Source organism: Tyto alba, unplaced genomic scaffold (genome assembly GCF_018691265.1).
Source record: "Tyto alba isolate M040663 unplaced genomic scaffold, T.alba_DEE_v4.0 Super-Scaffold_38, whole genome shotgun sequence".
In the NCBI taxonomy this organism is placed as follows: domain Eukaryota; kingdom Metazoa; phylum Chordata; class Aves; order Strigiformes; family Tytonidae; genus Tyto; species Tyto alba.
Genome location: NW_024881313.1, coordinates 8,531,754 through 8,545,381, shown reverse-complemented (window position 1 = coordinate 8,545,381; position 13,628 = coordinate 8,531,754). Strand labels below are relative to the sequence as shown.

General features: G+C 41.2%; 1 protein-coding gene across 3 annotated transcripts in view; it reads left to right on the top strand.

The window, feature by feature from the left end:
• The first annotated feature begins 2,015 nt into the window (after positions 1-2,015).
• HDAC9 (histone deacetylase 9) overlaps positions 2,016-13,628 on the top strand; it is a 284,673-nt gene continuing 273,060 nt past the window's right edge. Inside the window, exons 1-2 of one of the 3 annotated variants that reach the window (XM_042802206.1) lie at positions 2,016-2,276; positions 2,789-2,851. In XM_042802206.1, coding sequence (XP_042658140.1) covers positions 2,174-2,276; positions 2,789-2,851 — 166 coding nt within the window. In that variant the 5' untranslated portion in view covers positions 2,016-2,173. The remainder of the gene's footprint in view (positions 2,277-2,788; positions 2,852-13,628) is intronic. The other 2 variants (XM_042802205.1, XM_042802204.1) reach the window with 2 other exon arrangements.

The window sequence follows — 13,628 nt, the reverse complement described above, 5'->3', positions numbered from 1 at the left end:
TGACCTGTTTCTAACTTATTCCTCCAGTGTTTCCCTGTAATAAGAGACTTGATTATTTTGAGGCGTGGAATCACTAAACAGGGTCATCTTCTGGTTGGCTCAAGGGCATAAGCAATTCCACTTTTTTATTTACTTGTGTCTATAAAAAGCTTTTTCTGCATTAGAGAAGATTCCTGTTTCTCCTGGTGATCCCCACTGCACTTGTGTTAAACGTCTTCTGCCCTGTACTGTGAAAGTGCCACGTATTTCCCACAAAACATTTGGGTATTTTTATTTTCAAAAGGCAATGTTCACAATACCAAATTGTCAGCTGTCAGCAGTACGATAGTAGGTGCGATGCTCATCCCGGGTCTTGCACTGTAACACCCAGCCTGTCGCTGTGCCACCGCTGCCCGTGCCCCTGCCCCTTTGCAGAGCTGGGGCTGTGCCATCTGCAGAGCTCTGACGCTTCGCCAGGGGCTTTCCCTGGGCAAGACTGGTGGCGAGGGAAGAGAGAAGGCAAGGAGAGAGGGGTGTTGAGCAGCGATAGGTGCTAACTTGAGGGTCCTGCAGGGAAAATCCCGTTGTCAGCTGATGCAGTCTCCGGTCTGTCCGGGGCACAGATCCTAACTCTCAGGAGGACCAGGTGATTTGGCACATGGAGGAAGCAAAGATTTGGGATGATGGAGGAGACTTAAGCCACAGATGTCCCAGGTGCCATCAAGTATCCAAACGTCCCAGGAGTGTCACGGTACTTTGTTACTGTGAATCTCTTCTTCAGTAACACAGCTGCGAGAAGTTTTAAAAGAAAAAAATAGTATTGCCCTTGGCTACAATCTATGGTGTTAGTTGAAGAGCAGGCAGATGATCCTTCTCCAAAAGACAGAACCAAGCCTCAAGTTTTAGGCAGATTCTTGTGTCTTCAGGAACAAAAAATGCCGGAGATAGTTGAGAATTTGGTGGATTTCTAGAAAGGTCCAAGACAACTTCTGTGTTGGCTTCTTGATTGCAGTGAGGAATCAAGTCCCTCTGGCCACTGATGCTCCTCTAGAGCAGGGATATGGAAGGGGACTTGTGATTTTGGTAGGTGAGTGGTCAGGCTGCTGTATCACATATGTAGGTAGCGACAGGCTTTGGTCACCTGTGTAACAAGTGCTATAAGGCAGAGCAGGACCAAGGGAAGTAAAGTACCATCTGTAACAGTGAAATGAAACTTAGCTGCCTGCAGGTGTATTAATTGGCAAACAAGATATGCAACTTTTGAAACACCTTTACGAAAAATAAACTTCACAGAGCATGCATGAAACCTGCTAAGATGCAGAGGAGCATGGTGCTCTTGTCTGATACACTGTCAAATGCTGTTCGTCTGAAACCACATCATCTTGTAAAACTGAGAAAGGCGTCGTGCAAATTGCCTAATGCTTCTAAAAATAAGTGTGAACTGCTCAGCCCCTCTCCAAATTTTAGCAAGTCAACCGAACAGTACATGGTCGGTAAGCATGTCTAACATGCTGTGCCACAAGTGGTGACTTAATATAAGAATTATAGCAAGCATGCTAAATACAGAAAGGCTGCTTATAACTGCACGCACAAAACCCAGTCCCTCGTTAACATCTGCCCCCACCTTCTGCTCCCCCCCCCAACCTGATTAGCTTCAGAAATCGCCTCTCCCGAGGTGGCTGCAGGTCCTGCAGGGAGCAGGCAGCAGCCCGGCTCCCCTGCCAAAGCCAACTGCGGTGTAGCCAGAGAAACAGGCAGCAAAAATAGAACAGCAGGATGGCTGCGCGTGGGCGAGGCAGAAACCACATCGCCAGCAAAACCTCCCGGCGTTATTTTAGGACCGATACAGAGGCCGTGGCGTTTTGCTCACTTTTCACAAAATACTCCCCAGGGGAGGGCAAGGAGGGGAGGGGGGCCCGAGTCCCAGGCGAGGAGCGTTTCTGTCCCGCTCCCTGGCTTCTCCCCACCGAAACGGGCTGGGCAGGGGGAAGGGGTTAATCGCGCTCGAGGCCGAGCAGCGGAGGGAGGGCGGCCGGCGGTTTGAAAGACAGAGACTGGACAGCTGTGTTTGCTGTGGTATTTTTAAACGCATTAATGCAGGCTCCAATCACCCGGCCATGCTTGACCTATTTTTGGCTCAGGCCGGCCATTGTTCTATTTCTGCCGCCGCTGGGCCACGCGGGTGTCGATTCAAATGCAAATGAGTTATCGCTGCTGCTCCCGCCAACTTCGCCCAGCCGCCCGGCCAGGGGAGAGAGGAGAGGGGCGCGGGGACAGCGACTCTGGTCCGGGCTGGGGTAATTCACACTAAACCCTCGGGGGCTCCTGGTCCCTGGAAAGGTGGCTTATTCGGTTTGATGGTTTGTTAAGAGGCTGTGTTTCCCCCCCCCCCCCCCCCCCCCCCCCCAGCCCTACCAGAAAGCCCGAAGCGCAGAGATATTTCTTCATTTCTTCTTCCACCTGCCGTTGGCTGCCCGAACGCAACTGCTCCAACTCGGCGGCGCACAGCCCCCCGCGCGCCCACGGCTCCCTTCCAGCAGGCGGGGGCTGCCGAGCGTGGATTTGGTTTTTTTGTTTTTTTTTTTTTTTTTTCCCCCCCTCTCCCGATAGATACTTGTGCAAATGCTTAAACGTTGCTAATTGCCGAAGTGTATTATCTTACAACCCTCGCTGGAGGAGGTAGGACCACAGAGGGTCGCGCCTGACGCCCCTGTGCAAGTGCAGTGATGAATCTCTCGTGTAGCTGAAGTGCAGACCAGTTGGAATATGCTGCAGACAATTTACGAGAGTGAATCGTGTTTTTCCTCAGATGGGGTTTCTGGACGCGAACAGCTCTTGGCTCAGCAAAGAATGCACAGTATGATCAGCTCAGGTAAGAGACAGCTCCGTACCTCGGAGTTCAGTGGCTCACCGGGAAAATACAGCCTGGCATGACAACACCCTTCCTTTAAAGAAGTGACTCTATTTTTGGTGGCTTTTTGTAAGTTATTATTAAATAATTATGGTAGTATGTTAGATAGCAGCTGCTGCCGTTGCGGGGAGTTTGTCCCCTTCAGTCTGCTGCTTTCCAGCCAGAGCAAAATGCTCACAACCGAAATCTAGTTTGGGATTCCTTGTTTTGTTGCGTGGTTGCAAAATGGGGCTCGTGGTACAGAGAGGCTTCCTCAGGCAGACCTCGTCAGGAGGCTGCAGTTAGAGCCCCTCTTAGGCAATTCTGGTCATATGTCTATTGTAAACAGGATTTGGGCTTTCTGTGAGTTTCCTTTTCTCCACTTTGCACACAGGAGGAGTTTAATACTAATCCCTTTCTCTTTTCATTACAGCGTTACTTTAAAATGTCTTTAATGTGCATGGATTGTTTTGTTACTTTAAAAATATTTGTGAACCTGGCAACGGTAGTCATATGTAATGACTCACTGAGATGTAAATTGGATGTGTTTTTTAATTAAGGTATTTCAAAGCTGCTCTGAAAGAACACTGGATGTTTCCTCGTGTATTTGAAGCTATCCTTCTATTTTCTAATTTCTTTGTTAGCTGTGTTTGAGACCTGAAACGATGTACTGGGGACCAATTAATTTGGAAGGATTGTTGCCATTCAGATAAAATGTCAGTTTTGACAGGCTGAAAAAGTAAAAATTTCAGGTTACTCTTACCCATTCTCTATTAAACGTTGTGAATTCCAGTTCTGTTTTTAGGGGCTGAAACTGGTTTTGGGGGCACAATGTTATCTGTTCTATATCTTTTAAATCCTAGGTTTCTGCCTTTGTTTTTCATAAAATTAGCTTTATAGAGGACCTGTATATAGAATGCAGGGTGAATTGTTTACATGTACTATAGGTTATGTCTTTTTCTTTTTCTTTTTCTTTTTCTTTTTCTTTTTCTTTTTCTTTTTCTTTTTCTTTTTCTTTTTCTTTTTCTTTTTCTTTTTCTTTTTCTTTTTCTTTTTCTTTTTCTTTTTCTTTTTCCTTTTTATTTATTTTTCTCCCTTTTCTCCTTTTATTTTTCTTTTTTTCCCTTTCTTTTTCTTTTTCTCTCTTTTTCTCTTTTTATCTTTTTTTCTCTTTTTCTTTTCGTCTTTCTTTTTCTTTTTCTTTTTTTATTTCTTTCACAAAATTTGGCCATCTTAGTTTTTAAGATTAATTATGTGTGTAGACCAGAACTCTCTTCATGTATTGCCTGATTTCGTACACCTGTTGAGCCCATGATTGTTTGTTTCTTGTTTGAAAAAACAAAACAAAACAAAAAAACACAAACCAACAGGTTTATTTTCTTGCTTTATAGAAAAAGAACTTAAAGTTTTACTTGTGTTTCTTATATACAATTTTAGAGCAGACTTCTAGTTTTAGATACAAAAATGAATTGTGAGAGATCATGCCAAATGATAATACCTTTCCTGTTAGAAAATACTCAGGTATGTCTTAACCTCATGATCAGTGTTTTTCAATATAGAAAGCTAAGGCTACCTCATAATGATTGGAGGGAATGAGAGATGGAAAAGCTATTATGTGAAGAATAAAATAATGAGAATACCTAAGGGGAATGGAGACTTCCAAGTGGTAATGTTTAAGATTGGTATTTTTTTTCTATTCCTTTATAAAGCTGCTGGGTTGGTTTGCTTCTTTTTGGATCTGTCAAAGAATTTACTATTTCTCTAACTTCAAAGAAGAGATGTTCATCGCCAATTACAGTTCCTTTGTTCAGGACAGAAATCAGGTGAAAGACTTCTTTACAAACATGAACAACAAAGCTCTATCAAAGACATTGGGTAAAAGCAGAAGTTTCTCTGAAAGTGTTACACTTCTGCAAAACCATCTACAGTGTCAACCTCTTGTTCAAGAATTATTGCTTTTCTTTGGTTTTCCTGAACAGCTCAGCAGGAATCCAGTGCTTTTGTAATGGTCAAAGAGATAAGACTGACTGATTTCCCTCCCTCCTGTTGCTTTTAATACTATGTCAAGTTGAAGTTAGCTGTACACAAGTGAAAATCTTTTTTTAGTTCACTACGCTACCTTGTAACTGTCAACTAGTGTTGCTTGAGTAACAGCAATTTTCTCATTTGAAACACAAGAAAAGGAGGTAATTTTCTGCAAGTTTATAGCTCTGCTTTTCTTCACTGAAGACAAGAATATCGTGTAGCAGTTGATTTTTATCTGATAACATTAGGTCCATATAACATATACAATTTCCCCTGTACTACCAAGTAAAACAGAGTGGGTATTTAGACATTAAAAAAAAAAAAAATCCAGCTACCTTAGTGAAGAACATTATCCAGGTAAAAGAAGTCTAAATATATATTCTGCAGAACACAAAATATTCCTCAGTGTTTCTCTTGGCCTTTAAAATACACAACTAGACTGCAAGTAGTTGACATTGTACATAGACTTCAGTTTAATTCATGTCACACAAAACCACAAGGCCTAGTGCTGCTGCCGATTACCTTCAATTCCTTTGAGTTCAGGGTCCTGCAGGATCAGGCCTGGTAACTTTTCAGGTATTGTTTCCCTCTATGCTGCGTATAGGGGAGAAAGAAATAGCCAAGGTATGGCGATGAGCTCTAGTGTTTGGAGTAGCTAGAATCAGTCATTTGAATTTTTCTTTTCAGAGTGTGCTTACTTTAAAGTTATCTTCACTTACATGTTTGTGACTTTTGCTCAGGTTAATATGTTGTGCATATTTAAGAAAAGAGCAGATCCCTGAACATTTACACTCCGCACCCTTTATAGTCTTGAAGTCTTTGAAGTAAGCACAACTTAAAACACTCACTGGATTTTTGGGTTTGCTAGTTACCAGATGCAGTGGGCATGTGCTGTGCAACTCTGATTTTAAGCTGGGCTGGAGCCATCCCCAAAGGGGACAGATTCAGTGGCTGATGGACATGTATTTGCAAAGCGAACTGTCTCAGGAATTTCTGACAATAGCAGGCGTAAGAAATACTTCTGTTATGTGAAACAGTTCTTCTGGTATTCCCTCAATTACTGCTTTGCCTGTCTGTCTCCATCCCTACTTGTAAATCATACTATGAATGAGATGATCTGGATAGGTACCAATCAAAAGTCTAATTATGAATGGAGCAATCTAGATCGGCACTGACTCAAGAAGCTGTGTAATTTGCAGACACCTACACCTTACTGCAGAGAGCAGTTTCAGCTATCTTGAGAAGACTGAACTAGATTCTCCCATATGGTACTGTTGCTCTAAAATGCAGCAGTAAGTGCTGTGCATCTTCAAGAAAATTATGCTGATGTATTCTTATTTGATACCATAATTATTTTAGTTTCATGATTTAAAAAATAGACCTGGAGTCTAAAGCCTCTTATTTAGTTGGAATTACTATTTAACTATGCTGTTGCTTTTATTTTGCCCAAAAGCTCTCAACTTCCATATGTATGCAATGCCACAGTGGACCCTAGCATTCAGCTGGCCTCTTATCTTACCACAATACAAGTAATAAACTAGAAACCTTTGAAAATAAGCATTTGGTGCAGCACAGTCCATGGAAAGAACGCTCATTAAAATGTGGTCAATAAATAACTCATGCATGGCTACATTACTCAAAAAGATGTCAGTTGTGTGTAGGAGAAGAAAGAACCTACCCAGCGGTGGTATCCATAGATGTGGGACTTTAAGAAGTAATGCCAAGTTCATTAACTTCTGATGGTTTAATATACTGTGCTGTTTTTCCAAAGGTTAAGGTTGCTACGTTTGCTTTGCTGGCCATATTTTGTCATACACCTTTGCACTGGCCTGCCTAAATTCCACCTTGGCTCTATTGGATAAGGCATCCTCTACTTCCTGCCCAAATCTGTTGTGCTGAAAAATCAAGAGTTCAAGGGGGTTTTGAGCTTAAAGCCTCGTCTCATCACAGACCTGACAGGTGACCTGAGCAAGTTATGCAATCCTGCTTACATCAGCTAACAGTTCTGTGAAATATGGAAGATGATACCTGTCAGACTCAGGAATCTATAAAGCAAAACTATTCTAAAGGGAATCTAATGTTTCAGAATGATTAATTTGATTGACTTCATCTACCTACAGGCTTGCAAAACACCTGCAATTTCACAAATGTAGTAGGGGAATGTAGTGGCAGTATTTTATTCTCTGGACCAGTCAGGAAATTCAAGCTCTGTCACTTGAATATAAATGACAGAATCAGTGCTATACACATCGTGGTGTACATGGGTTGCCGGGTCCTCAAGAGCTGTCTTCTCTAAGTAAACCCCGATGTACAAAATTTGGCTCATACGTTGTATTTGTTGTGTGGCCACGTGACCACATATACACGTTTGTGCACATGCACTTACATTGCCTTCAGGGAGAATTTTTTGGTATTTGCTCTCCCAATTTTTTCTAGCCAAACAAAACTTCGACCTCCTCAACTGTTCCTGTGGAGAGGTTGCAGAAAGCAAATTCATTTCAAGGTCTGCTCTGATATCCATGAAAAACTTGCACATTTGCATATCTCACTCAGGTATCGTAAACTTTGTACAGATACAAAATGTTGCATATGTGGTATCTGAGGCAATAACTCTTCAGAGAGAGCGAGAATAGATGTGCTGAGCTTTTACTTTGTGATTCTCTTCAGAATAATGAAAAAAATTGAGTTTGAAAATTCAGTTCAGGGAATTTCTGGATAAAAGCTGGAGAGGCTTTTTCAATGCCTGTTTTAAAGGCTAGGTAGAAAAAAATCTAATGCTTCATAGTAGTAGCTGTAGTATTTGAATTAATTGTTATGGAAGAGTAAGGCCTTAGCCTTAGCAACAAATACAATGAGAAGAGACAAGCAACAGAGACCTTTGGGTCTTATGTAGTTAAAATCTCACTGATTTTGAGTAGAGGCTCTGCCCAGTAATGTGTGCTGGACAAGACAATGGTTATGAATTCAGTTGGACAGAAATGTGGTTAAATGGGGTTAAGCTGCTTTTTCTGTTTTACATTATTGAGAAGACAGTGAGTACAGACCAATGTTGCCAACTTCATGTGTCCTCTAATGCTGTAACATTGCTTTTTCTTTATTTTTTTTTCAAACTTAAGTCCCAGCTTCTGGAGCCATGTGATTACCTGCCAACCTTACTTTGTATTAGAAGATACATTTACAGGTTGTGAGAAGAGCCTGGAATAAGAATTTCAAAGTACAAGATTGACAAGAATAGAAAGCTACAAAAGCTGCAAAGTAAATACAAAAGAATGCAGAACATCATTTCAAAACCTACTTGAGCATCTTTCCTGATACCATTAAACACTGCATTTAATATGGAGGTTCTCTTTGGTGTGTTGAGCTAAAGCACTTTATTGGAAAAGAGTTTTTTACTTCAGCTCTTTAGTATTTTAGCAGTTTGGCTTTGTAACACCTATTGGTTTACACTGCAGTCAAACACACACAGTTTCGCCAGAGTCTTCCCTCCTCTAAAACTATGTATAGAAGCCATTTAGTTCATTAAGGTTTGCACTGGGTATGAAGAACGCTTGTAACTCTTCCTACTACCAGAGCTTTAATCAGACCTCTGTTTCTGTACCAACTGCCTGGCCCCTTTCTTCTGCACAGTCTTTGCAGGGAAAGCAAAAGCTGTGAGAAAGCAGAACAGATAGCCTGCAAACATATGTCTATGTATACATTCATTTCGGGTTTTGGTATAAATGATGGGGAAGGTTTCAGGTGTCGTTGCATTTTAACATTTCCCGACTACTCTTGTGGGTGGGTTTTTTATATGGTGGGTACAATCCAAAATATTGTAGAGAAACTAATTGGCAGATATTACTGTTAAACACATAAAAATCTAAAATGCCCTGTTCTGTGGATCCCTTTAACAGGCTGACTCCTCTGGGTCAGTTATTCTTAGCCTAGTTATTTTCATCTTATGGCATTACAGGTCTAAGATTAGCCTGTTAGGCGTTATCATGCCATCTGAGTTACCTCCTAATATAACTGTACACCGGAATGATTATTTATAGACAGAGCATTCTGTCATTTTTGCTTTATTTCTGGTAGTTTAAATAAAGAAGAGCAACATTCAAGAAAAACCACAGATTCCTTCCTGCTGCCAAAACAACATGATAACTGCCTGCTGAGGGGCAGGGATACTGTTTAAAATGTGTGCTTGCAGCAGATGCAAACATCTTCTTTATCTCCCCCCATTTCTACTAAAATGAGTGTAGCCCAGGGTACTGCTGTTCCTCTCTTCTGGAGGAGAGAGAGAGGTGCCAGATTGATGAAACGAAAGGCGGAGAAGATGGGGTTGTGGTTGCTGATGAGAACAAGGATATCCAGGTGCTATTTTTAGGGCCTGGCACCGTCAAGCTCCATGTTCAGTGTGAACATGGCACATATGCACACAGCTCCTCCAAAATGGACCCCTCTAGTTTTGTTACGTAAAAATGATGTCTGCTGTTCAAGTAGCCTTCTAGGTGCTTTTCACAAACATAACAGGAAACATCCACAAATTGACACATTTTGAGCAAACCATTCTTTATGGCTGTTTCACAAACATATCTGCTCACTGGAAAAACTTGAATCCTAAAGCAGAATTGCGATTCAGAAACACAGTGAGGCACGTTCTCGGCTAAGGAAGTTCACTGGGATCTTTGTGCTTGCATTTGTTTAGGAGCAAGCTTTTAGTGATATTTCAGTAAAGTGCAGCAAAAATAATAAAGTGGCAGATCTTCATCTGGGTGTCAGTGCAGCCTCTGACTGTAGTTGTTGCTCAGGAAGTTGTCAGTTTATAAAATAGTGAAATATTAATGGATTATAATTATCTAATAAACTCCATCTTTTCTTTTTTAGCTTTCTCCTGTAAATAAATGGCAGGTTTCTATCTTTGTGCACATTCTGGGTGTAATCAGGGGGCACTTGATTTGTTCTACTTTAAAATGTTACCAGTATAAAAAAGCTTGCAAAATCAGTGGAAGCCTTTTCATGGTAGAATGATACGGTGCTGGTCTAACTCCCATTATATAATAAGCAGCTCGTTTCTTTTTGTCAGGCTGGCAGTTCTGTGCATGACTGTAAAGGTACTTTGGCATTTAGTATGATCTGAGCATAGCCAACACATCTGTTTTATTTGTTTTGTATCTCCCGATTGTAAACTCCTTCCCATTTATGAAGTATAGAAACATGAAAAGAGCTCCAATAATTCAAGCCCTTTATGGATGAATGTGCTTGAGATGCAGGATGTTTTATTCTAATGATAACATGTTCCTTCTAGTAACGAAACTGAGTACCATCAAAGGGAGACAAGAGGAGGAGCAGAATTAATTCTTTGAAAATGCCAAATATATAAATCATGTTTTTACAAAGACTGTTGTTCTATTTCATGATCCCCGTGGTTGAAGGTATGCATGCCACAGAGAGGAACAGCAGCTATTCAATTTCAGTGAAGTCTGGAATGGAATAATGGGGAGCCTTAATGTTAATTTAATAATTTCCCCCGATTGTTCTGTTCTTAATCCAAGTTTCCTTTTTCTTTCTTGGTGCCCAAGGCCACCACCTTGGTACTGCGCAACACCAACATCATGAGAAGGAGTAGGGAAAACAGACTGTTAGTGCTTAATCTCACTCTTTTGGTGTTGCTACTCCTGTTTACATTTTGAAAAATGTTAGTGATGGCCTTCTATTCACCTGTTCATAACTCCTTTTCTTGCGGAGGCAGTAAGTTCTTAGTTCTCGTCATCTACTTGTTTGAACTCTAGATCTACATCCCTATTGAAAACCATGTATTTTTCCTAAGCCTTGTGAAGTCTTTTTCCTATGGATACAAAAGAAGTAAAACTCCTGGACTGTTCAAGTTTTTGGTATTCTAATTTGAATCTGACCTTGAAGCTTTAAAATGCGTAAAAGGATACACATATTACAGTATCATCAAGAAATATAAAAGAAAATACCTAGATTTTTTGAGATCTCCTCCTGACATGAATATTGACAGAACTAGTATAAGGCACAGAACGGTGGAAGAAATAGCGAAAGGAAAATCATCAGTATGAGTCTTTGTATTAATATATCTACTTTTACATGTAGATACATATTGTTAATGGACTATATTGAAATTACTTAAATGCCTCAAAATGTTCATCATAAAAATCCTTGCACAGCAGCTGCTGAAATCTAGTGGGACCTAAATGCAGGAGAGCAGTTTACCTTGGGAGTCCAGTAAGTGCTCACCAGCCTGTGTCATGCATATGCTCAAAACTGTTCCAGGCTCCAAAGACAGATCCACTCATTCCCACGCACACGTCAGAAAGTTGGCATCCTTTTATTTGCTGTTACTGTTTTTCCTACAGGATCCATTTCAGAAGAAGAAGAAGAAAGTTTTACTCTATTGTTTCATTTAAGAATTGGCAATAGTTATCATAGAAGGAATTCCATAGGAAATAGTAAGTCTTACCTAGATTTCTCCAAGGACTATGAGGGAAGGACTGACAGGAGGGAAACAGATTTGAAGGAATTTTAAAAATGGAGTAGTAGTGCAGAGATGAGCTATACAGGCACTTCCTATGTAAAAATGCTGTTGTGAGGGAGGGTGGGAAAGTCACTGAAGATGCAAGAGAACTATGTGGGAGGTGGAAACCAGGGGAGTTTGAAGGACAGTTCTAAATGTCCATGAACAGAGGAAAAATACAGGTGAAGACAGTTATGAAAACAATCAACTTCAACTGAGATGAGAGAGGTTTCTGTCAAAAAAAAAGAACCTCCTAAGCATAATGAAGAATACATGGGGAAGTAGAAATATTTTAGAATCAGCAAAATTTGTTAAAACGACTCAGGACTATGTTACTCTTGTAATCACACGGTAAGCTAGTATTCAGAGATTTCCCTTGCCGTGAACATGTCATTAGTTTGGGAGAGGTGTAGGACATTGAGTCTGTTCATGCACACACTACAAATTCTGCTGCATCTCGCCATCCCAAACTCTGCCTCCCCAAAATGTAGCTCAGCTTTCCTGGAGAACCTGCAGAGTAATCTCAGTAGAACTTTACCATAAATTCCTATCGCTGTGCCATCTGCACCATCCCTATCTTGCTTTTTCTGCTTGGCCTAGTAGGGAGTTTTTTGAGCTCTGCTTATTTTCTGATGCCAGTGCATACAGGGTGATAATGGGGTAGCTGGAGAATTTACTGGGGAAAGAAGGGAAATTGCAAATGACAACATCAAAGAGCTATAGGCAAAGAAATAGTGAGGGAATGCTAATGCAGCTGAATTAAATACTGGTGATGCTATGGATGATTAAGGATACCGACACAGCTATTTTGTTTAGAAAATTAATGGTTAGAAATGGGAATATTTAGAAAAAAATACCCTTGGGCTAAAATTCTCAAACCTCATTCAAGAGTGAATGCCTCTCTCTGGTCACTGTTCATGCCCATATACTTGTCACTAGTATGCATATACAATTACAGAAGATGTATATACATGGACTTATCACCAGTCTTACTCCGTCCCCCTCACTGGGGACATTTTGGCATGGCTATATTAAAACCTGTCAAAAATTTTAGGAACTCTGGATTTCACTAGTTAGTTCAGGTAAGCTCAAATGAGTGCCTAAGGCAAAGTGATTTTCCTCTTCCTGCAGTCCTGGCAGCCCACAGGAGGTGGACGCACATGCCATAAACCTCCCCATCCATCTGCTGTTCTTCATCTGCAATTATCCAGAGGTCTGCAGCAGCACATGTTTATTTCTGAAGACCTCAGTAACTCATTCTTAAGAACCTGTTTTTGTTATTCCCTCTAGGAAATACTGTTGCTAGGTCTGTTCTGGTAGTGACAGGGTGCTCCAGCTGCAGGGCAGGTTATAAAGCATTTAGCAGCCAAATAGGCTTTAGTGTTCTGCAGATTCAGAAAGGCATGAGTAAGTGTAGAAATCGGGACTATTCCTTTCTTATTTTAACTCCTTCTCCTGTTTTAAAAAAAAAAAAAAATGTATCTGTGAATCCTGTGTATGTATTTATACAGATGTAAGGCCTCAATACATAGGTGTGAAGGAGGTCTGTAGAGATGGCAGCTGGCATTGCTGGGAAGGAAGAGCAGTGGTCCCATCCTCTCTCTGGTCCCGAGCTCTCATTCCTTTACTGAACAGTCACATCCCTTGTACTGATACATTCATGTGTCCATTGGGACTGATGGAGTGAAGAGCTGACCCTGGGTAAAAGGTGCCCCGTCTGGTTCCCTGTGCCACTACAGGTGTGTGCTGCAGCGTGGGGAAAGAGGACAGCATCCTCGGGGCTGAAGGGGCCGTGAGCGGGGAAGGGAGGCACAACTGTTTCTCTCAACTTCAGCTACGGCATATGGGGGACCCAAATGCATGTCAAAATGCTGCCTAGGAAATTTTCCATGTCCAGAGAATGCACCCCTTGCTCCTCTGAACATTTAGAGGACAGAACCTAAAATTTCACACTCAATTAGCACCTTGTTAAACTCCAGTTAACAACATAACACTTTACCATTGAGTAGAATTTATGCTAATACTGTCCCTATGAAGCTGTCAATCCTTTCATCATCCATAGGGCACGTTTCATTTGTTAGTACAAAAGGAAAATACCCTATAAATGTGCACTGTTTCATATTAAGTAGAAAATTTTATCTGTGTTGACTTCAGCAACCTGCACCAAAATTGAACATACTGGAAGCAGTAGCCATCTGCACCTCTGAACCGTATTGGTCC